Source organism: Osmia lignaria, chromosome 11, assembly GCF_051020975.1.
Source record: "Osmia lignaria lignaria isolate PbOS001 chromosome 11, iyOsmLign1, whole genome shotgun sequence".
In the NCBI taxonomy this organism is placed as follows: domain Eukaryota; kingdom Metazoa; phylum Arthropoda; class Insecta; order Hymenoptera; family Megachilidae; genus Osmia; species Osmia lignaria.
The window spans coordinates 4491200-4516582 of record NC_135042.1 but is presented as its reverse complement, the minus strand read 5'-3'; the positions used below and the strand labels follow the sequence as shown (position 1 = coordinate 4516582).

The window sequence follows — 25383 nt, the reverse complement described above, 5'->3', positions numbered from 1 at the left end:
TTTATGACTTATTGACTCTCGTCCGTGTTTACTGGACTCAGTGCGACGGACATGCGGCGCCGGCGTCGAGAATGCGGCCACCTTTGCGAACCGACGTCCGACGGAAACTCACACACCCGTGACCAAGCCCGATCGATCGATCTCCTTTTTCTTCCCCCCCCCCCCCCCCCCCCCCGTTACGCCTTCTTTTTCGATTTCTTACCACCTCGGTGGACTGGATCATCGGTGTATCGTTATCACAGCTTCTTAATCCATCTTCATATTCATGTTGCACTCGGACGTTAATCCTGGGATATTATGACCCAGTTGTAATACAAATTATCACATCGTAAGGATAATGTTCGTCCTTTCGAAAATATTATTTGTTTCAATGAATCACGAAGATAATAATTTAACCCTTGGGGCCATATTTCCACCCCTTTTCTCTACACGAATAACATTCCAAGTAACGTAGGATAAAATCAATGAAAGGTTGCCTTTGAATGGAGGTAAGAAATTGCAACAACAAACGATTCGAATGATTTCAATAATGATGTAAAGATCGCTTATCTCGGTGCATACAATCTTTATCGATAGTGGCGTAAGGCTGCGCCAAAGCAAAGAATGTCGGAGGAGGAAAAGACAAGTGCCTGGCGAGTTTAGTAAATTGTCGAGGGATTAATGTATCATTCGCACGACGATTACAATGTTATCTGTGATTGGCAAATAAGAATGCGATCAATTCTTTTTTCTTTTCCTTTCGCGTAAAAAACGAAAGAATGGAATGTTGATCAGTTGGCCACCACACCGGAAGTCGCACTCAACCGATGACTTGCTTGTCCCAGCCTCCTGCAATTCTCCGTTCACACATTTGCATCTGTACACAGTTAATGGATGTTGTCGAGGGTCGAATGAATTTTAATGTTACTTGCTAATGCCACTGTTATTGACGACATGAATACGTATCGAGGGCGGGACAATTACTAGCAATGCAGGATAAAATGAATGTAAACATAACTGGAAATACTTGACACATTAATGGGTGTTTCGTAACCAGTTCAAGATGAACGTATCAGGTTCGTGTAAGAGAAATAGCAATTTTTTAAATATTACTGCTTTAAATTGTTTTATTCGTCACTCGACATTCATCCGTAATGGGAATATTACCTTATCACTTTGAGAATGTCTATGGATAATTTGTTCTGGTAACATTTGTTACCAAGAACAGTATCGAGCCCTTACGCAAACACTTTTAACCGGACGTTCTGAAACCAGTTGTATCTCTGCGGAAAATGTTTCTCCCGATGTTTGTCCACGCCTGTATTTACTCGTCGCATTCCGCCATTGTTAGAATTGCATACTTAGTACTACATACGTTAAAAAAAAAAAAAAAAAATGACATTCCATATTTGAAGCGCCTAAACTGGATTTTGGAAAAATTCGTTTATTATCTTAATACGAAATAGGGTATCCCATAAATTAATTTTTGAGGAGAGGGTGCCTCTTCTGTGCAACTTATTTTATTTGAAATAAATTCAATGGAAATTATCCGACCCTCTACCGTTCGATATTTTGTATTGTGTAAAAAGTTTACGAGGAAAAAGTAACATCAATTTTTGCTGACATCAGTCATCAATCGTGTTTTGTGTGATCGAGGAAGTACGCTGAGTAAGAATTTCCGGTCGGTTTTTCCTTGATGTTACAGCGTGCAATGAAATTCCTTATCAAAGTTTCCTTTTCTTGAAAATCAATCCAAACGTAATGCAACGTATCTTAAATATCGAATGAAATGATTCACTGTGCGTCAATGTTTATGCAAATGCATACCTTTATACAGTATCATTCTACTTTAAAAAACGCAGGAGTATCATTTTCTTCATACTCTTAGATTTTGGGATCCTAAATATTTTACATTGATATTGCAAGATCTTTCTATAAATAATCACGTTATCAAACGTAGTTTCATAATTTTCGGATTACATAATTTTCCAGGATAAAGGTTGCGTTTACAGTAACACGTTCTAAGCATGATCACATTGTGGAAAAAAACATCTCTAAAGCTCTACATCGTGGATTAATTTGAAATAACATCGATGATAAGACTGTTAATCTTAACCATGGCCGATATTATGCGAGTATTGCGCTACTTTATCAACAATATGAAACTGCTGGGTAGCGTTTCGAATGACTACTTTAATTGTTGAATAAAATGATAATAAAAACAATTCAAATTCAATTCAAGTATATATTTCTGCAAATAGCAGAAAAAGTTATGAAAATATTGCAAAATGATTGATTCAATTTTTAAGAGATGCACTTTATGTGTTTAATAAAACAAGTAGAATAAGTTGATCAGCATAATAAAATTAAAAAATTCAAATATTTCTATAATACAATGGTATCTTTAAAAATCAAGAAAAATTTGATATTATGTATCTTTTTTATTTAACGATACGCTTTCTCTTGTTTGAAAAAGCAACGATAACATCTAACTGCAAATTACAGATCAATTATATCTGTACTATGAATGAATCATACGTCTGTCAATTCTAGTTCATTCATGTTCTTTATCGATTCTATAATCGCGCGTAACGGAGACAAAAATGACTTCTTTTTAGAATTTCTCGGAAATTTGTAACCACCGATTAAGTGAAATTATTGCGAAGTTGTTGATACACTGTTATCACGTTATCTTCAATATTAAAAAGAAAAAAATCTTGCCACTGTTAAGCGCCAGACCTTGGTTTATTATTATTGTTTAATAGAAACAGAGACTGTTGTCCGTAGAAAGAAAAGAAAAATGTTACAAGAATTTTATCGGAATTTGACAATCTGCCGGTGATAATCATTAATGATCAAATCGATCACATGATTTAGCCTTGATTTCGATTCTTCATAGGGTGCTCCAAAAAATTGTATGAATTTGATGTAAAAGTTTGGAAGAATAATTTTTAAAGGAATAATATAAAATATAAAAATAAATTAACATTGGGGCTTTCTCCATGGTCCGTTGTTTCAGAGTTAAATAATTATACGTGTCGTGTGTAACAGGGTCATGTAAGTCCTAGTTAGATAATTCCAATTTCCAATTTCCAAATTCTTAAATTAGTACAGTGGACAGTTTTTAACGTGGGTCACTTAAGGTCTCGTGTAAGCGATATAAAATAAAATAAGAGTTATCCATGGGAGCCCATACTTCCGAGCTATATCGGAACTGAACCGACAGCTTCTTCCACTTAGCCCGTACTTGATCGCTCGGTTTTATGGGCAGTAAGTTCAAGCTGATCCCTAATTAAATGATTCTTAGCCGCGGCTTATACGACAGGCGACTCGATAAGACGGCTTTGCGCCGGTACAAAGAGTACTTGGCGTTTGCGTAAAGGCCCATGTGTTAAGTCAGTCCCATAAACACGTGGGATACGATACATCGACACGTGGACTTTGTAATATTCGTTTAGTTTCTACCATGTTTCCGCGGATAAGAAACGAACGGAAAGTGGACTCGAGCTGACCTGTAATAGAAGATGGATGTCAAACCCATGAATTTGTGATTCGGCTAATTTTGATATTTATTTTTGCTATAGCAACTGAGTAAAGAGTTTACAAAATTATACCGGATTACAAATTTCGGAATTTTTTGATATAGTAAATGGAAAACTTAGAATAGGGATCCCTGAAAAAAGGGGACTGGAGGGAGAACCCCCCTTATAATATGGATGGATGGAATTTTATATAAAAATTTAAGAGTAATACACGTGTTAAATTTTCATTACACCATTGTCATAGTTCAGTTCTGAAAAGTTGTATTGACCATTCGAAGCGTTAATTTATTGTGTTAATAAGATTACTCTAATTATACGACTATAGTTACATAAACCATAAGGTCACGAAATTATCAAGGTACAAAATTCCACAGTGCAATTGTTATCTCAAGAGCAATTTAACGGATAACTTCATTGTGCGTTACAAATCGTATAAAAATCCTGTATCTACTCGTTAGCGCGAATACATTCTTGACACGTAATTGATAACCGAAGTAAAACAATTTCTGATTTCCATTCTCTGTGTTTTAATTCGCGCGAACATAAACGAACTACTTAGCAATCTATCACCGATTTCGGTTGTTTCCGTTGAAATCGTAAAACAATGGATCATGCTTGGATTTCTGTCCAGATCAATTTCCTCGAATCGAAGTTTTATTTTTTAACAGTGAGATTTGTATGAACACGTTGCGTTACTTGTCACAATGAAAAACAGATATGTCATTCTGCTCTCATAAATGTTAATACAAATTGATATTTTAATATCAAATGATATCAGGTGTCAATACCTGTGTAATACAATAAAAATGAGTAATTTTAAAATTGATTTTAAAATATTATTATTGTCATGCAGAGGAAATTGATTAGTATTGGTAATTTGTAGCTAGTGACTTATAAACTTTTACTACTATAATTGAAAATTATTAATACTGAAAGTATTCATAATAATTAACTATTACAATTTTTAATTATTATAATATATTATTAGATATTATTAATAAATATTAATAATTATGAGCTTTAGTAATGAAATCATAAAATTAAGTAAAAATGGACTTCTCAGAAGTTGATGTGTCGTATCAATTCCATCAGTAGTTTGATGAAAACGAAGCACGCGCTCAATCTATCGCGGTTCGGTACCGGTATAGGTGTATCTGCAGACAATAAATAAGGCAAGATAACGAGAGAGTAACGACAGCGGACGAAGTGTAATCTTATCGAAGGCACGCCGATGTCTCGAATTTATTTTCCAATCAGCGGCGGTGTTTCTATTATAAGTACGAATACCGTTCGCACATGTGCACTTGAGTGGTATCTATCGCGAAATGTCATTTTTGAACCTTTGCACTTGGAAATTTGACGAAATTTCAAGCGCCACTAATGAACAAGTTAATTATATATGGTGGCAAGTGAAAAATTTAAATTAGAAAATTTAATGAAATTAAATTAACAGAAGTTGGTAATCAAACTTTTGAAAGTTCTTATTGCATATATAATAATTTCAAACGATTTCGATAAATTTCATTTATAGATGATAATATATGCACCGGAACGAACAGCATCATTCACGATGATTGATATCGATTCTCGGTAAATTTGAAATTATTTCCTGTCATTTTCTGTGTACTTTTCAATTCACGGTTCAATGATTGATGGTGAAGAAGATAGAAGAGCATCAAGAGGGACATCAGTGAATGGAAATCTTGTGGTACTCTCCGCACTTTCTGCGAACAGAAAATCCATTCACACATTCGCGTCCGTTTGAACAACAAGGGGACAGTCCGCCACTTATCGAGGCGCCGTTCTAACGCGTCTATTACCTGTTTGCAAATATTACCTTCGTAGTTTAGAACGTTTTCTTCGCGATGTTCTTCCATCGTTTCATTTCCCGACACACTAGCAATCTCGTCAAACTAAAAGATATCTCTTTAAAAGTTAAAAATTCCTTTAACTAAAATTTGATTCTAGAGCAGGCCAGATTTCTTAGAAATTTAGAAATGTAGAAATTGGAGTTTTGCAATTTTGTAATGTTGGAATCTTGAAATTTAGAAATTTAGGATTTTTTGGAAATTTGGAATATTGGAATTTTGAAATTGCCCACCTGATCCACTCTGGCTCTTACCTAGTTGTGCCAATGGGAATTATAAGAAAATGATAAAATATAATAAAAATTTATTCTAGTATAGGAAGGAAGTAAAAGATGAATAGTGCGAAAATTTTGAGCACCACTGCGAAGGCCACACAAGCAGTATTATTGTTGCAGAGTGGATCTCTCGTCTGAGAAGACGAGCTGTTGTTGTAAAGGCGCGAATGTTATTGCAGCAGAAAGTTGTGGTGTCACAAAGCTGCGGTGGGTCTCGTGGAATTCCGACTGTTGTGTTGTACGGATCACCTAAAGATATTGTCACTGTCAGATACGTCTCTTTCGGGCTTCAGAAAAATCACTACCAATCCGTCTGTAAATTTGCCGCAGGGGACATCGCAGCGTGACCAGTTGCGACATCCAATGTTACATACAATACATTCTTGTGGTTATAGGTAGCTCGAGTTTCACGCGTGCCATCTTAAAGGACCTTAACAAGAATCGAAATTCGCGTTCTTTATCAGTTTCACTGTCGTTTTATACGTCTATGTCTTCATTTTCTTTTCTTGAATGACACCAGTAGCGATGGGATTGATAGGATATTCAAACAATTTCATACTTAGATGTTGGGTAAAAAATATTGAGACATGAAAATTTTAGCAACTCGGTATTTATTTTCAATATATTGGATTTTACAATTGATAGATGAATAAATGAAATAATTAATGCTAATAGTAGATAATTTTATTAATACAAAATACATATCAATATTTAATCATTTTTTATGGAGTGTAAATAAAAAATAATTAATTCACAAATTAACGACGTCTAAAAGAAAAATTCAAGCGTGTTGATATCTCTATATTAATTAGTTTTAGAGTATGTTAGGAACGTGTGATCGCAAGATAAAAGATTCTTGACAAATTTTTCGATCGACGAAGGAATCTCCGAAATATCGTTGGTAATAATTCGGGAAGCTATAGAGGACCACACAGGATCGAGGATGAATCCTTGGAGGGTCCTGACTTCTGAGACGAAGGTATACGTATACCTCGTGGCACGTTACGATGAAATAAAACGTGAACGTACCAGGCATGCCTGCCGTCCACTTTCAAAATCCTTTCGCTGATCCTGCGGGACATCCTCGGCCGCGTCATTACGTTAATGGGACGGACTATTATTTAATTCCGGCAAATTGTCAGCCGGCGTCCGAAACTGGCGTAAAACCTCTTAAAAATCGCCGCGGGTAACTCTTTTACTCCTGAATTCGACGAGAAACATATACATTGTCCCGTGCTGTTTTCGCTAATTACAATTATTATCTAATTGATTTAATCGAAGAATATAACAGCTCTCAAGAAAAATTTTAATACTTTAGAGAGAGGAAGAAAAGGAGAACGAGTAGACGGTTACGTAGTCAGTGCCATATGCGGGGGTTGAGTTACGCCGCAATGTCGCGCGAGAGTGAAGGAAAAGAAGAGTGGAGAAAACGTATTAAAAGGATATAAGAGAGTGGACCGCGACCGCAAACTGATTAAATGCGGTCTACACAGGCTATATTGCTATGCCACAAGACTCGGTACCGACCTCCTGTAAACTACACTATACGACTATTATACTTTCCTAAATATTGCTATTGGAAAGTGTTTAGTATCAAATATTAGATATTATAATAATTTCAATTTTCTACAGTTTCCATAAATTCTTTTAATTCGACGTGCTTCATATTGGAAAAGAAATTTTCGATTCTTTGCAACGCTAAAATAATTTAAATTTTCTAAAAATTATAATATGTATATACGAAAATGTGTATAGTACATATTAAATGATAAGAGCTGATAATATGAAACCTTGTTAAAAATTCCATCTGAAAATAAACTGTATATAATCTTGATATTTTAATCGATGTAAATTCCTTCAAGTATCGAAAACGATAAATTAACTTGTCTATCTGATTCTTTCTAACGGAATGTATTAACCAATCTTTTCGATAACGTACATATTGTACATAAATGTATCATTTCGAGAAGGTACATTAGCTTTCGCAAACAAAGTCTTACATGTAGAATTTAATCGTTTGAAAGTTAATTATAGAAAAATTGATACATTGTAGATTATTCGTTAATCGAGAGATACGAGGAAAACATCGACGACTTATCATTTGGTTGGACTAGACCACGATTATAAATTTATTTTATTCATAGTTTTTTTTTTTTCAATTAAATTGTCTTTCAATTGGGTTTCTGCAAATTAACAAATGAAACATAGGAAGACATTTAAAAATAACTTCCCAAAGATTATTTAAACTGGTCAAGGTGGTTTAACAACCCCTTGAACGGTTCGGTTCATTCAGTCAAGACAGTTTTTCCTGGTAAAAGAGAAACGAAAACGAAGTTTCTCATATTGCCAGGCGTCTCTGTTTCAACTGATAAGTAAGACAAAAGGTTCTATCGCATTGTCGCAATGATTTACACCATCGTAGGTCTCAGGTACTCGAGCCAGGTATTTTGGTGCATTCGACCCAGCCGTACCGGGCACTTGTCACCTTCGGTAATTAAGTGTGCACCCTAGTTCACCCTTATTCCTCGGTAAACTAAGCTTTCCGGTAGTTTCTCTTTCGCGGCGACTTCTCGTTTTCAGCAGTAAACTAACTTCTTGTTCCGTTCCCTCGGAGGCAAGTTGAAAATGGTATAACGTGTCGTTAGGTAGCCGAACACCAACAGGCTAGACAGTCCAGATAAAGAATCGTGTTTTCTAACGATCAAACGTCCCGATCTTCAGGGATGTGCGATTTTTTTCTAAGGTTCCTTCAAATTTTTCGAAAGTGTTTAAAATATCCAATTTATATTCATTTGGTCGATCGTTTGAACAATGTAATTCTCCATCACTAGCAAACGACACCATATTCCGGGAGACATTCTGTCGGTCGCACACGCGTCGTTGCCAATCGTGATTCGATTGATAATTAATTATCTCGTCGACGCGGATGGGTGTATACGTTTGTTAACCAGTGGGTGTCTCATTCTCGCCCGTGCGAGATGAGCCGACTCGCCGCGGCTTTTCCCTCCTTCTTCGTTACTTCATTTCTCTTCTTCCCGTGAATCGTCCAGTCGTGAGAATGGTGCAACTTTTAACATTTATCGAAATATATTAAAATAACTGTGCCGTTGACTCAATTGAGAAAACAAACCTCGACTGGCTGTTGTTTGCGTAACATCGCCGGCGTCATCCTCGGTATGGCCGAGTCAATACAAAGAAGAAAACGGTCTATAGGTGTGTATCGTAATTTATATCGCTTGGCCGTCAATCGTAGCTGCAAAATAAAAATCACCATCGACGGTATTGAAAGAAAAAGAAGCCAGACAAGGAGGAATACAAAATCCTCCTCGATCTCGCTGCCTTTCTTGCATATCCGTGAATCATTTTGCTCGATTAACGATTGAATCGTTGAAATTTCATACGCAGACCGACGAATACTTAGAAATATTCATTTTATTCGAAAATATTAGAATCTATAATTAAGGTATTAACAGAAGCAATTTTATTTTAAAATGCAAATTAATTTCTTAAAGATGTACCCCTCCTCTGGATCCGTCACTGGAATTTCCACTGAAATATAATTCCGGATTTTTCTCAATAATATCATAAATATAAATTTTATTGAAAATATTGATTAGCCGCTCTTGTATAGCGAACCTACGCTGTCTTAAGCTAATCTTGCAATTAGTATTCATACTAATTGCCTACGTGCTAGACGTTGTTTCTTAATTGATTTATTGCATGAAATCAATTCTTATCAATACAGAGATCACAACGGTCTATTCTTATTGCTTCTATCTAAAATACAATTCGAAAAAAACAAAACAGAAACGACGTCTGCAGTTGTTTATCAGTGCACCAAACAAGCTTGGATTAACCTCTTGAAAAAGGGATTTATTGAATTCAAAAAACAAAATTTATTTTTAAAATATAATTAACTCTCGTACACTTTGTACCGTTCTTCGGCTTACCGGTTCAATTTGAGTATCGATTTTAGAATTGAATTCGTTTTTATTTTCAAAAACAGTTAATAACGTTTCTTATTACCTTTATAATTCATTTAAAATTACCTAATAACATGATATCTTCTGATTTATTAATTAAAAATTTAGACAACAATTTTGACATCCAAACTAATATTCGAAAGGAAATAAAAAAGGTTGCAGCCCTTTTCAAAGTACTCCACTGCAACTCGTTGTTTAAGCTTCCGTAAGTGTACATCTATTTTTCGCGAAACACGCGGCTGTGCGGCATCTTTCACGGTCCACGCTGCAAGGGTTAAGTTATAAAGTGATAGCGCTTATCCGTTTGATTTGCGAGCGGTAGGTAATGTGTTAAGCGAGAGCAGCGAATGTTGCAAAAAGGGGTAAGAAGATAGAAAGAGAGAGGAGGAGGAGGAGGAGGTTGGTAAGTGTCGGAGAGGGGTTAAGTAAGAACGATGGAGGGGCATCCTCGTGTACGCAACGAGTGGAGGGGTGGTAGGAGAAGGGGTGGGGGTACGGTTCTAGGCAAGCAACGGCAGCAGGGCAGCGGCCAGGTAAGCGAGAACCGAACACTAGTGGGGCTGACTCGCGCGCCTTCGAGCCTCCGGGTCTCTCGTAACCATCGGTTGTATATCGTTGTGCCTAACGCGTTCCTACTCTCGTGTTGTTCCGCTGCCTGGCATCGGAGTTACGTCGTAGTTGTTCGGTGACAACTGGCCATCGCGGATCGTACACGTATCGAGTTCGGTGAGCAACAAACCGATCGGGGAAAGCCCTTTTATACGCGTCCCAGCCGACGGGGAACAGTTTTTTTCCGGACTACAAACACAGGTTGACCGCTAGTGGAGTAGCTCTGTAACGCAACTTTCCAGCCCTTTACCGTCCTCTTTTTTTTTTTTTTTTTTTTTTTCTACGTCCAACCCTCGTGACATGCCACTTTGGACGAGCGCCAAGGAACCCCGGCAACGGATCAGCCCAGAGATGTTGGCGACAGTCCAAGTGCACCCAGTGGTTTCGTGCTGCTACCTGAGCTCTCCTCTTGTTTACACTATCACCGTTCAACATTAGATCGCGTGCTACGACCGACAGGGAGTGTATCGAAGGGGTGAACGATCGTGCAAACAGTGCCCGATGCGAATCAGGAGTTTCTTCGTCCGGTGGTGTTCGCGACCCTAGTGTTTACGTCTACCAGTGCACGAGTAGCACGGAACGGTTTACCTTCCCCCCCCCCACCCTTTCGCCCTCTGCCGCCGTTTTCGCTTATTATTATTGTGAATCGTTTTCGATCAAATCCGTTATGTGCTACGTGTTATCAAGGTAGCCGGTAATTTCACCTCGATCTCGGTCGATTTGACAGAGTACATTGGTCTCGAAGCGACAAAACAGTGCTCTAGTGTTTTAATATTGGAAATTGTTGAGTGCGGAGGGAATTTCGGAAGACCAAGAAGCCGCTAGATGCAAGGATTTTAAATAGTAGCTCCGTAAAGCCAGCCCGACGCAATGCGTCGACGCTGCTGACGGAACGCGCCTGGATGCGTCTCACTTTAAGCACGTGAGTGTTGTTTTATTTCATTTTCACACGGGTTTACCGTAAGAGTCGTTTCGACAGTGATTACCTCGAGATTAGTCGAGTTTCATTTTCACGTTCGAATCGGTTTTATCGTGCGGCGATAAGTTAAAAATGATTCGAAGAGGATCCGACGAAAGAACGATCTCGGCATCTCCGCCAAGGTATTCGGACACTTGAATGTGTTTCATATTGTGCATCGTGATCAAACCACGTGCGCATTTAGTTGATGTTTCGTTTTGGAAATCGAAATCGTGGCCGTTTCCTGGCTCGTGATGCGGTAGCGAGTGTCTGATGTTGTTGATGTGGTTAGTGGTCGCGAGTACGCACGCGACGACCGGTGGTGAATGAATCCTGACTACGGGCTGATTAAGGTTTTTCGTACACGAATACTGGGATGACGTCCGCTTCGGATTACGCGTTCTCTTCACGATCTCGTCAATCTACATCGTCTAACGCGGAACCAAATGTAAGTGTCCTAACCCGTACATATACACTGGGCTGGGGCGAAACTAAATGATTTCACGCTGAGGGAAACGTGTAGGGAGAAAAAGTTACCCTGCTGCTGGTTCGGAGACTTATTATTGATTGATTATATTAATTAGCCATTTATAGATCTATAAATTATTAAACAGTTGCCATTCGGTGGCCGGGTGTAAAATTCCAAATTGAATTTTGAATGTCGTTGGTTGGAAATTTAAGTTTGAAGCTTTAGAAGAATGTAAATGGAAGGAAATAGAATTTAATTATAAACAATTGCAAGTTTAGTAACTTGTAGTGTTATCATCGCGTATTTCTTTGATGTTCTTCCTGGCTACGCGACGGTAAGGTCAAACTCGTGATACAATAGTTTTAGAATTTTTCTTTTGATTATTAATATTTACATGTTTCAAAAGTGGGTCAAGAATGTATCATAATAGGTCAGGTATCATACAGATGAATAATAGATTTATAGAATTTTATTAAAAATATTTTCTGTCAAAAATACAAAATTTTTTGCACAAAATACTCTGGCGCCATTTAATGTTGTTTATATGCTAAGTTATTACTTTTAAAAGACTCGATAATTAATAACTTGATGATAGATGTCTGAGGTTAACAGAAACATTGATTCGGATATTTATTTTCAGTTTCCTCGAACTCAGACTCAGGCACAAAAAACATCAGAATTTCTTTTTTTCATAAGCAGAAATAACACGAATGCTTCTCTGCACGATAATTTGAAAATTAAGTTTTATTAAAATGTCATTCCACTATCGCTTACAGGCATTTTTAATGTTCTATTTATCTTTTAAAGCAGATAATATATAAACAAGCAATGGTCTACCATTGAAACAAAAAATTACACCAAAATACTTTTTCATTGTATACACTAATAAAAATTATTCAAATAAAGATTTATTATAATGAATCTTCTAAATTCTAGAGATTCCAGAGAACAAAGATTTATTATAATAAATTTCTTAAATTCCAAAGATTTGCATAAAAATGTATTATAATAAATTTTTTAAATTTCAAAGATTCAAAGAAATCTTGGATACAAAAAATCATTCCTCATTCTTAAATAATTTTATATTAAAAATTTATTCGAACATCATCCGAATAAAATTTTAAATTTTGCTTACGTTTATCCTTTAACAGAATATCAATAATTTTCTATTAAATCAAATTTGATAATTTTGTGTTTGAAACTAGCATTTGTGCTCCTGAAAGCATAAAAATGAAAGAAACTGTCGGGTTATGGGTAGTTGGATAACGGTATTTCAGCTGGCAGGGGGTGAAGTGTTAGAAAGTAGTGATACAAACTGTAGAAAAAGACTTTTAGGTGGAATTAATATTTCTCGAGAAAGTCGTATTATGTAAAACTGACAATTCATTCTCTGAGCTATTTTTGCACTGTTTATTGTTTTACAAAAATCATTTAATCGATGACCATAGTCATCTTTTTTTGGAAAAATCCGCCAGTATGCGACGGTCGGACCATACGAGTTTCGGATCTTCGATCGGAGGCAGATGATGGGATTCCGACACTTTGGTGCTTATCGAAAGCAATGGATTGTCAGTTGGAAAATCAAACGATACGTCGATGATAAGCCGACATATTTTAGATAAGCGAAACGCGCAATTAAAATGCTTTCTGAATGAGCCTCTTTCGATTAAGCAATGGTCAAGCATAGTCTGTCTTGATCTCACGCTCGTTACTGTTCTACTTTTTTTTTTCTTTGCTTCTTCTTTTATCTCATACTTTTTCTCTGTTTCTGTTGTCCTGGTGTTTGATCGATTGGTACAAACTGTAACCATTTTCTATCTTTCTTTCCTTTTAATAATAAATCAAAGATACAGTTTTATTGCTGGATGCAAAAATTCTTCTGGGAACTTGGATCTTTCTTGCACGGAATACATAATTGATTTATTATCTTTTTAATTTAATTGTCAAATTTTTGTTAATTTATGTTGACCCACTAACCCTAATTTGTATATAGGTCAAACATAATTTTTTTCAAGTACCTTTGGAAAGAAGGCATTAAAAACTAGTCATATAGGGGAAGTAGAATATTAATATTAAAAATAATTTAGAAAAAATAATATAAAATAAAATTTAGTATGTAACTGAAAACTGGGAATAGCAAAGTAAATATTTATACTCAAGTGGTGAGGAGTCACAGACTTATACATATGTGGGTCTCTTTCGTGACATTGTTATTTTTCTCGAGGAAGTCTATGAGGAAGGGTGGGAATCAGGGACATCACCATTTTCTCCGGGTAAGCCTGATTTGATCACGAGTGTACATCGTTTACCTTAACGATCTTCGTTTGTCTAGCAAGATTGTACGAGCAGCTTTGTGCTCGATTTATTATCGATTTCCTAATTCCTCATGGTCAATTTGACCCTAATCGTCCGTGAAGATGTTAATATAATAAGAAAGTAGGAATTCGACGAGCTGTGAAATTGTTACTTAAATTTGTGTCATTTCAGCTTTGCTGAAAGAAATTTCCTATTTTCTCATAATTTATATTAACGCATTGTCTCTTTTTTTCATTGTAAATGTAAGAATTTGATCATAAAGGCTGATGAACCTTACTGCGATAAATGTTGCTTGGTTTCGTAAACATTTGCGCACCAAAAGATAAGAATAAAACGTTGAAACGTTTTAAGTTTTCTTCGAGAAAACTTTCATATTTTACCATTCGTTTCTTGTTTCATAAATTTGTTCAGTATCATTGAAGTAGGTGATGAAAATTGGAACCCTCAGGGTGCTTTAATTATACCTCTCAAGATTTGAATCGAATTGATAAATTTTTAAAAATTATCACATTGCAATCATTAAATTAAATTATTATAGTAGATAATAATGTGTCATAAACAGCTTGGGGTCTTTGGCATAATAGAAAAAAATATCCAATTTTTATTAAATTTGAGGTCCAATGCACTTTTAAATACTTTGATTACATCTTTCAAAATTAGGTCAAATTAAAAATGTTTGTTTATCAATTTTATCATTAAAGCTATTCGAATTTTTCGATGAGATATTCTTTGAATTAAATTTAATATAATAGCAATAAATAGTTATTATTAAAATTAGAGTTCCGTTCATACCAATCATACCAAATCGATCATTTTTTTAAATCGGTTTATTATATAGAGATTCGAATCGTCAAATTATATTAACAAAGAATGTATCGCGATGAATCGATAACTGAAGATTATTTTTCTTTTTTTGTGATGAAGAATATTTTTTCTCCTTTTTTTTAAAATAATGTTCGACAAATTTTGAATCAAATTATCTGTCGGCTATCGTGGAATATAAACGCCTTTTACGTCTCGTTGATCGTCACTACGGTTTCTAGTATTGGGTGGTCAACTGTTATTTTTACACATATTGAACACATGTTTTGATAAGACGATAATCAGTCACCACCTCGTGTATGTCGTTGATAACAAACCGGTCAATCACATTTGTCTCCAATTAAATGACTTTACTAACAAATTACGTTTCTAATAGAAGGATTAAATTAATGACACGATTAGTCCTTTGGGTCCTTCAATATCTTTAAGAGGGTCAGTATAATCCCCCTTCAAGAGTTAAAATGTAACCGATGCAGGGAAATCGTGTCATTTTTTTTCCACAAATCTTTATGAAATTTTCCTACAGATGTGCCGACTGTCTATGCTACAAACACGTATTTTAATTTCTGCCAGCACATGTGCTAACATGAATAATAAGCGAACACAAGAAAGATTTTAGCGAACGTAAATCCGGTTGTAGTGATCGATGATGCACTTCGATCCATTATTGACGTACGTCGTAAGAACGAGCGAAGTGCAACACTTTGAATCTTCGCGAATCATTTTTATTATCACGGTAAATATTTCTTTCGAATTGTTTCGTTTCATTATGAAATATACCCTGGTAGTAGCATCGAAACGGTACAATTAAGCAGTTATGTTTATTCTGAAATTATCTTATATTACTGTATGTACTTACTTCAAATTAATTAACTCTTATCACCTCGGTTGATATATTTCATTGAATTTTGAATTAAGTTTTTGCATGACCGGATGTTTTATTAGTATTCGGATTGACACTGATGTTTTATCAACAAGTGGAGAGAAAAATAAAATAATGAAGTTGTTATATTATAGTACAAGAGACAATAGAGCCAGTTTTTTAAATTAATATCAATTTTATTTTGACAAGAACGGTTAGCATTTTGAAATAATAAGAGTAATAGGATAATAGAATAATAGTAATGAAAAATAATAGTACTCTAATGATAAAACAATAATAGTGATAGAATAAAATGAAAATGCTATTGAATAACGGTAGCGATAATAGATTAATAAATATGTTTACTCTAACTATCTAAAAATCCAGAAAAATCTGAGGTACTTTGATTACTTATTTTGCGAGATCTAAAAGATAGCTGTTTCGTTGTTGTAAGCAGTATTCGCCTTCTTCTTATGAAACTCTTTGAACTTTGACTTCTGATGCAACTGAAAAAGCGATGAATATCGATAGGCCGATCTTCGAATTCGTATCATTTCGATAAGGTGTATCGAATAGTTGGTTGTATTGATACAAGCACGATGGCAATCCAATCAGGGAAAACAAGGTCGCGGTAACGATATTATCCGCCTCGTGTCGAGGATTGATATCGAATACTATAGTGGTAATGCTTCGTCAAATAGTTTCGAACATTACGAGCACGCAGCGTCCAAATATTCTTTCTAAATCAATCATTTTCATTAATTCGATATCCATTTTCCAATTTATTCAAGTTAGGAGAGAAATCGGTGAAGGTTCTTTCGAAATCAACGTCTTCCCAATTTAATAAGTTCCTAATTCACTTAGGTGTCACTTAACTGGAAATATCGGAAAGTACTGTCCGTTGAATTTCAATTAGTACCGAAAGTGCTGACTAAAGAGGGCCACTCTCTAACGTTATTCGGTGCTCTAATAGAAGATCCATTACCTTTATCGTCGTTTCAACCTTCGACTGGGAATCAAGCACTTTGTCGCTTCCTGCTCGGTTAAGGTACAAGAGTACAGGAGTGATTTTCTCAGAAATCGACCAGTAATTTCTTATCGGTAATTTGGTCAATTACCAGGCTTGATAATGTGTTAAGTAAAGGCTCTCGTTTACGAGCACAGTGGTATTTCTTTGGGTGTAGCGCAGGTGTAAGAGCGAGTATCCTAACTTAACTTATCTACTTCGGCACATTAAACGTGTAGAAGCGGTCATCCGAGCACAACCTATTGCCCGATAGATACCAGCCATTGCTTCTATCTTCACTCTGGCACCCTAAAATTCCAGATACTCCATATTCCCCATGAAAAATTTCTAATTCTAATCTAACTTTTGTTAAACGCTTCAAATTTCTTTCATTTCTATTCGTCCTCGTAGTGGTTCTTTTTTATAATTAAAAATCTGTGAAATAATTTTCACTCCAACACGTGTATCCCCTCAAAGAGAATTGATTTTTAAGAGGCTCATAATTAGAATGATCCCTTAACGTCGCTTAAATTTCCCTGAAGACTGTACTGTTTGAAAGAGCACGGTGGCGTAGCAAACACAGCATGAACGTAACTTAACGCCATGCGTATTGCGTACTCATTCTGGCTTCATGCACATAAGCACCCGCTTCCAGACTGCACGAGGGAGCGTTTGAAAGAGTGGCACGACCGAACGCGTAGGTTCAGCTTGTAGATTTCAATACCGCCGACGATAACACGTGCAACACCTTGGGTCAAGATCAGCGAACTCAAAGAGCTCGCCATGCAATCTATTCATTGGATGATTTAATCGAACAGGTTTAAACCGAACTAAGTAAACCGTATTCAGTATTGTAGAACTGGAAACGAGATTATTCGTTCCGGCTACTGTGACAAGTGTGATAGAACTTTTGGAATTATGTAATCTGAAATTATCTTAACTCATCGACGATCTACGAGATTTCATGATCACGGACTTTGATAGCATAGTAATAATAATTAGATAAATGCCAATTTTAAATATTCGATATCTGTTTAACCCTTGGTCAGACCATGGGGAGAGTTCTAATTTTAATTTAATTTTATGTCATTTTCATTGGTGTTGGTTCCTGTATGATAAGATAATTATTTATTTCTATTATATAACAGATTGCAATTAACGGAGGAAATGAAAAAAAAAAAGCTAGATAAGTGTAATCGTTATATCAAAACTTACTAAGTCGGGCATACATAAATATATGGGATAACATCGTCATATATTTTGATAATACTATCTAATGATTTCGCGAATGGTATCAGCAGTTGTGCAATATTCAAAGAGAAAAGCGTAAGAAATCAATTATTCTCGATAGTTGAGTTATTCCTGTCAGAGTCCAGGAGAATTATAAGACAATTAGGAAAATTATGATTTTCTTCGTTACACCCTAGTGTGTATTCACACTTGGCAAATGGGTGTTCAGGGTTCTCGAGTCAGATCGAGTTTTGACCTCGAAGCAAACGTCGCCGGGCGTTCCCGCTACCAGTGTTACCAGGTAGCTGTGTATAAAGTAATGCGCTGGCTCAGGGTATTTCTACATCCGCTGTTCGTTACGGGGGGCCCTAAGCCGAATAGGTGTAAGGTGACGGCTAATCCTACGGAATTGCTTGCGCGCTTCCCAACAGCCGTCGCTTTTGCGGATGAAGCTGTAATTAGTACGACACTGTCTTATTTCATTTTTTTCCTTTTAGAATGAACCACTTGGGAGGTTGAAGGATTTCCAGATGTATCCATTTCGCGTATTACTTACTGTCAAACTCTCATTTTCTTGATGACTTTGTCCTTTCGTTAGATCGCGTTTCCTAATAAAAGTATTAGGTATAAGTTGCATTTCAAATGAAAAATATGTCTTATTATATAAATACCTAAATATCCATAGCTTACATGTTAAATTGATACAGAAATTTTCAATTTATTTTGATATGAAGAATTTATAATCTTCTGTCTATAGTACAATAAATAAAAAAATCCATTACTATTTTATGGTATGAGTGATTAAAAATTGAATAAGTATTTGTTAATGGGTAATAATGAGCTATAAATTTGATGATTCATTGTTTGGTCCAATGTCAAGCCATTTCATATTAAGAATATTGATGAGATTTTTATCGAGTCATTTTCATCAAACATACCAGATTACTATTTTACGGTATTTTTATATCATGAAATCATGTCAATGTTTTTGTATGTTTTGAAATCCACCAAATAATGCAATCAACATCCTAAAAGAAAATTTTCCAAAGAAATCTTGTCTGAGGAATCAACTCATTTCTATTTGCATCATCAGTCTATATACAAAACATATATTTAATTTTATAACTACACCAAAAAGATTCCCCTAATTCCACTTATATTTTTCTGAAAAAAAAAAGAATTTGAAAAAATTCGCCTGCAAATAAGAATACCCCCTAAAACACGAGATCAACCCGACAACAGACGAACTGTTCGACGACACGTGGAAGAAAAGGGTGCCGGCATAATCGATCGTGAGAAGTGCTTTACGTACTTCCCTGTCGTCTATCGGAGAACAATGAATCCTGCCACGCGAGCGCGTGGGCAGAAATGGCGAACGGAACGGAACGGTCCCCATTATTTCGCGAAGGGTGGGAATAACGGTAAATTCGATGCGTGCGAACGTAAACGCCTGTATTTCCCGCTCTTCCACGTAGCACACATCCCCTTACACTTTATACGAACATGCGCCACAGTTTTCTCCATATGCTTCTTTGTAGCAAAATCTTGGATATTTCCCAGGGAGGGGACATTAAAAGTGCAATAGCCTGATCTCAATGCGGCCTTCTCGTTCGGGTAACGACCGTCAGAAATGGTCCCGTCTTGGCTCGACTCGGACTAATAATACAAGAGAAAAAAAAAAGGGATAGGATGGAAAGAGAGAAAAAATGGAATGATACGAAATGGATGCGACAAAAGTACCGTGTATCGTTTGTCGGTGGTTCCTACGTTTCCGGATCGTGTCGTACGAGATCCATCAACGTACATTTTCGACGACGTCGTTCACCGGAAACCGCATTGTGGGTATTTGTATACTCGGGGGCTGGCTACTTTACTCGACGTCTTTTGTGCCTTCTGGCGATTCCGCCGAATGGATCGATCGTTCTATGGTTATGTACCTTTCGTTTCTTCAGATTTATTTCATCGTTCGATAACGCACTTTGCGCGATATTATAGCGTATCGCTGTCTGAACTATGTTGGCCTTCGTCATATCTGGAAATGGTTTCCATCCAACCGGACGATTCTTGTCTACCGTGAAAGATTGCTTACTTTTACATTGATTTCAATTGCTTTCTTCTTCTTAACATCTCTTCTTGAGATCATTTTTCATTATTTTAATAACAGAAAATTTCAAATTCCCTCCATTATGGGGGTGGGTTACTGCCCTAGGCTCTACTTCCCAGAGGATCTGTTATGTTTTCTATTTACACTATAGATTATGTTACAAAATATTGAATTAAAGTTTTCTTATCTTTACCCCTTTATTTTGGGATGATATGTTATTTAATATTAATTGTAAAATCATGTTTATCAACCAAGGGGCTCTGGAAGGTTTGGTAGCCTTGGACCCTGGATATCTTAATCTGGTTCTGTCTACATTATGTTAAATTTGTATTGAAAGTATAGAATATGATAACATAATTTTTATCCGATACGCTGGGTGGTACTGTATTAAAATATCTCTGATCAAAATGATTTAATTTCAAATCAAATCATCAATCATTTGATCCCTGTAAAAGTCAAGATTTGTTGGCACATGTAAACGTATTTTTAGGTAAGTGAGAAATTTAAAAAGTATTACCTGTATGTAAAATTATGTCATTATGAATGATAATTATTAGCTGTTGATTGATTAACTTATTAATTAAAATCGAAATGGAATCATTTATAGGAAATTTCATATAAAATATTGAATTTAAATTTAAGATTTTTTGAAAAATATAGATTGCAATGTTTTGCATTCTTATCAAAATTGATACTTGATAAATTTGGCAATATTTGCGGCACTAATTTCGCAACTAATCTGATTATTTTGCACAACACAGAAGGAAAACGGTACATTTACTTTTCATCTCGCGAGTTCTGGGTGCACCTTAAGGAGTCTATAAATAACGCGTATAATTGAGCGTATGACAGGAGGCAAACTGTAATTATGAATATTATGTAACAGTGTAAATAACGGGAGAAAAAGAGAATGTCACGTAACAACGTTGGCAGGCCAGCGAAAATATGAGAGGTGACGAGCGAAATCAACAACTAACTTGCAAATCGATTTGAAAAATTGACAACCAATCACTATGAATCATAGAATTACAATCTTATTATCCATTTCTCATTTTTCATATTAAATTAATTTCTGGTACTAATTTGGTAATTAATTTAGAAGGTTTTGGTAAGAAAAATTTTGCAATCATCAAAATTCTTTAAATAAAAAATCGATGACTCATCATTTTGATTAATTCTGATTCTATTGTCAAAAATCTTGAACTCATCAAGAGGATTTATTTTTCTCAGTGATCAAATATTTTGGGGTGGACGAAATCCGCGTACACGTAACATTTATAATTTCTTTTAAATAATGCAAATGATAGTGTTAAGAGAGCGCGAACACACGGAGAGTATGTCCATGTAAAATAAGCTGAAGAGAGAAGGTAGCTAATTGCCAGTCGCGGTGGTTCAATTAAAAAGTCAATCAGCCCGTTCCATGGTAGTGGGTTATACCTGAAGAAAGAGGAGCCGGAAGAGTGGGAAACGATACACGGTAACATAGTATTATAACAAAAGTCTTCAACATTTTCCGTTAATAATTATCATATTTTCATGTTACGAACAAATTTTCTTCTTCACTAACATGTTATAAAGATATCTCTATTAGGGATATATGAAGGAACGCCATAAAGGTAGATTTATACCTAATAATAAAATAGGACCGTCCCATGAATCATTTATTGCTATACAAAACGGTTAGATAAAGGGGAAAAAACGAAGTTGATTTCGGTAACGAGCTAGACCACTCGTAAAAATGAATATCTCTTTGGTGGATATTCCGTATGGTGTTCTCAGTGTTGGGTTATCCCTAAAGAAACAGCTGTTTCCACCGAAACGGCGTAAATCTCTCTTTCTCCGGTGGCCGGTATCGTTAATGATCGTGTAAATCACAATGAACGGCCAAGTGACACGATACAGCTCGATGAATCGACTACCACCATGCATGGCAGCCGACTATAAGGGTAGGAGGAACAGGACGTGAAAAGTCGGACCCCCATCTCCCTCGTTACTATGCCTGACGTCATTTCGGGACCCTCTAACGAGTGTCCTCTCCGCAACGAACTGCCCTGGTAGCAATTAATTTTTATATCGTTGAAAGTTTAATAGGATTCCGGCAGTGATGACAGGCATGTCGAAGATGAAATAAGAAGGACGAGTGAACCAAAATTAGCGGTTAATTTAGTAATATGGCATCGTAAAAATGATGGTCTCTACAAAGTTTCTTCTTCCTTTCTTTAATCTTGTTTTAATATTATTAAAGGTATGCAGTATGATGTTATTTAGAGAAATTTTTAACGTACAATCCCGTTCGTAAGTTACGGAGCATCTTACCATTTTTTAATTAATCTCTGTATTGTACTGCTAATTTAACCCTTTGAAGACGAATTTTTAATACTCATGTTATTCGCAATTTAAAAAAATTTTTAAAAACCCATAATAGTCTTTCTTAGACACCCTTGAATTTTAATAAAAAATTTTCTACAGAAAGAAGATGGAAATCGGGAATATAGTCTGCCAAGCTAATAATATTCTCACGGGTATTTGTAATTTGGCACGAGTAGAATAAATATCGTTGTTAAGTAGAATTCTGCTGTGTAACAGTTTCGGTAACTGCTCTTTCTTCGAACGACAGTTTCTAGTAAAATACCTACTTACTAGCATTGTTCAGCACTAAACTTCGCGTATCCATTGTTCTCATTCCACCTTCGCCCGTTCCACTTCTGTCGAAAGTAGTAAGAGTTACTCTTCAGGGTGTAACAATTTTCCATTATTGAGAGTTCTGTTTACAAATTGAACTTACCAAGTCGATCGTATCCCCCCCATCTCTACCTTCTTATCCCTGCGACGTCGGCCATCGACTTTAGTTTAGCTTTGCCTCTATTCATGTTCACCTCTGACCCCTCGGGGCTCTTCTCTCTAAGCTCCTCTCTGCTTCTAGTTTTCCCAACTTTTCGGGCGCCACTGGGAAAACTTTATTCCGCTGACTTGTCGTGAATTCCTCGCGTCTTGTTTTGTCCGTATCTCCAACCCCTTCTCGAAGGGCTCCGGCTCTTCTATTCCCTCATCCCCCACGGGATGGCCGTCGAACCCGTCGAGAAATTCCAGTCCCGGGTAGCTGTTGCTGCTATTGCTTCCACGGATGCCGGCACAGAGAAATACGAAGGGAAACGCTTCGAGACAGATCTTACGGTCGAACAATCTTACTGTCGTGCATGTAAATGTGCATTTTGCAAGCTACTTTTACCCTGAAGAATTCTGTAACACGATCACACTGCCCCTGCTTTTATGATTCCCACATTTTTCAAATGTTTCTTGATGCTCATCCTTCTAGTAACAGAAATTTCTTTACATATAAATTGCTGTGATTTTTAAGTTGCAATTTAACAGATTAAAGTTAAAATAATTGCATTTTGTTTTTTAATACTTAAGTTTCGTGAAATAAGCTTTGAAGCAATTTTATATGTCGAAATACATATTTAACGCTTCTTAAATTAAGAAGTTAAAGGGAACGTGGATTTCATGACACGGACACGCACTGATACCGCGAGTCGTCTTGGTTGGTAACGCGATACGACTGCGATAACGAACTAAACGTGTTATCGTACTGTTTCGGTGGTGAAGCCGAGTATCGCATCGGTCAGCTACACCGAATTGCCCCTGTTGTGACCATTGCAATATGATGTTGCGTATATTCACATACAATGTGATAGGAATGGTGGGTTCACAACGACAGTCTGGTTGAGAAGGGTCAGTGAACGAGAAGTTAAATATTTAGAAGGAGATTGATGTCGGAATTCGTTCCTATCAATATTATCGAGTATCGTGCAACTTTGCCATTGGCGGACGATTGACCTGCCTACAATTATTATCTCGTCCGAAGAATTATTCAGTAGTTATTGGTTACTTTGTCGTTTTAGTGTTGATTCGAGATTTTTTCATATTAATTACGTGAATTTTCAAATCGTTTTCTTATACATTTCATTTATTTTCTTTCAAATTATCATTTTGTCAAATTTACAGCTTTTCTTATAATTAAATTTTAATTATTGATCACCGGTAATTAAATAAACGAATAACAGAGTAATGTCAAAATGGTAAAAATATGTAAGTACGTGAAAGGTATTCGAGGAATAGCCAGTTCGAAGTAAACGAAAGACTGAAGCATGGTATTTGAGCCAGGGGTATCGACTTACAGAGACGTCGACCCCCTACAGGGTCTTAAAAAATTCACGAGCTTGTGTCTAGTAGATTAGTTTCTGCCAGCGATTCCTTATCGATTATCAGGCTACCGTAACGATACTTGCAATTGAATCGATAAATTGAAGAAATCATAATTTAACATTTTCGACACTGCATTGTATTTCTCATACGATTGACTAATTTTTACTCTAAGATTATTATTATAGTAGAATCATTTTTATTTCAGTAGTTCATTTTCAAATCGAAGCTTTCAGAGTTTTAGTCATTCTCCATATTATCTTTCAATTCCAACTTGATAACTGGTAATTTCGTGTTGAAAATCGAAAATTATTTCGGTTACGGTGCTCCACTCTGCAGCTGATTCCCCGTAGCTCGTTTCTAGGACGCCGACAATCACTTTGACGATGACAACGATCAAAGTATTGGGAGTTGGAAACTCTCTGATGCTCGAGGTGCACGGTACCCCGAGTTTCGAGTGTCCTTCACGGGCATTCTTCGTGGGAAAACCAAACAAACATCTTGAGTTCACGACGCGGGCGGCCTCGACTTGTACTTATAAAGTGCCTCGAAAGTATCCACCGTGTATCATCCGTTATATCCTTGTACAACGATAGATATTAATTGATCTATTGCGACAGTACAGTAGTTTGATCAAGCTAATGGATGTACCTACTTCGATTCAAAATTTTTTATTTTTCCAAAAAGCATCCCTGGCAATTACCTAGTTTCACGTGTGAAAAATATTTTTTTTTTATAAACCTTCATTTCTCTGTAAAGTCAAGAAAATTTTTCTTGTTCCATTTGTCGAGCAACACGCGAAAAGTAAATTGCACGCACGCTAATTTGTACCGGGATGACATGGGTGGAGATAGCGGATCAGTTCAGGACTGGGCTGCGGTATGGAAAATATGGTAATCAAGTTAATTGCTCGGTTAATTGATAAATATGATGTTGCGACAGGGAAAATAGAAGGAAAAAGCTTCGACTAGCCGAGCTGTTGAACGTCGTAAGAGTACGTACAAGTCTTTAAAACGATTTTGTATCGCGATCGTTAGGAGGACCACCTAAGACGAGGTCCCGTGTTCACACCGACATGCTTGGTAAATTCAGGGGTACGTTTCGGAGATATTCGCGGACCTGTTGTTCGGCAAGCTTAATAGCTCGATCGATTAGAC

At 36.3% G+C, this 25383-nt stretch overlaps 1 protein-coding gene across 4 annotated transcripts in view; it reads left to right on the top strand.

Moving 5' to 3' along the window:
• Positions 1-25383, top strand: part of LOC117604087 (fibroblast growth factor 18) — a 106677-nt gene that overhangs the window by 46048 nt on the left and 35246 nt on the right. The window contains exon 1 of one of the 4 annotated variants that reach the window (XM_034323800.2): positions 10175-11178. The exons of 2 other annotated variants lie outside the window; for them this stretch is intronic. In XM_034323800.2, coding sequence (XP_034179691.1) covers positions 11159-11178 — 20 coding nt within the window. In that variant the 5' untranslated portion in view covers positions 10175-11158. Of the gene's footprint in view, positions 1-10174; positions 11663-25383 lie in introns of those variants that run through there. One more of the 4 variants, XM_034323804.2, reaches the window with a different exon arrangement.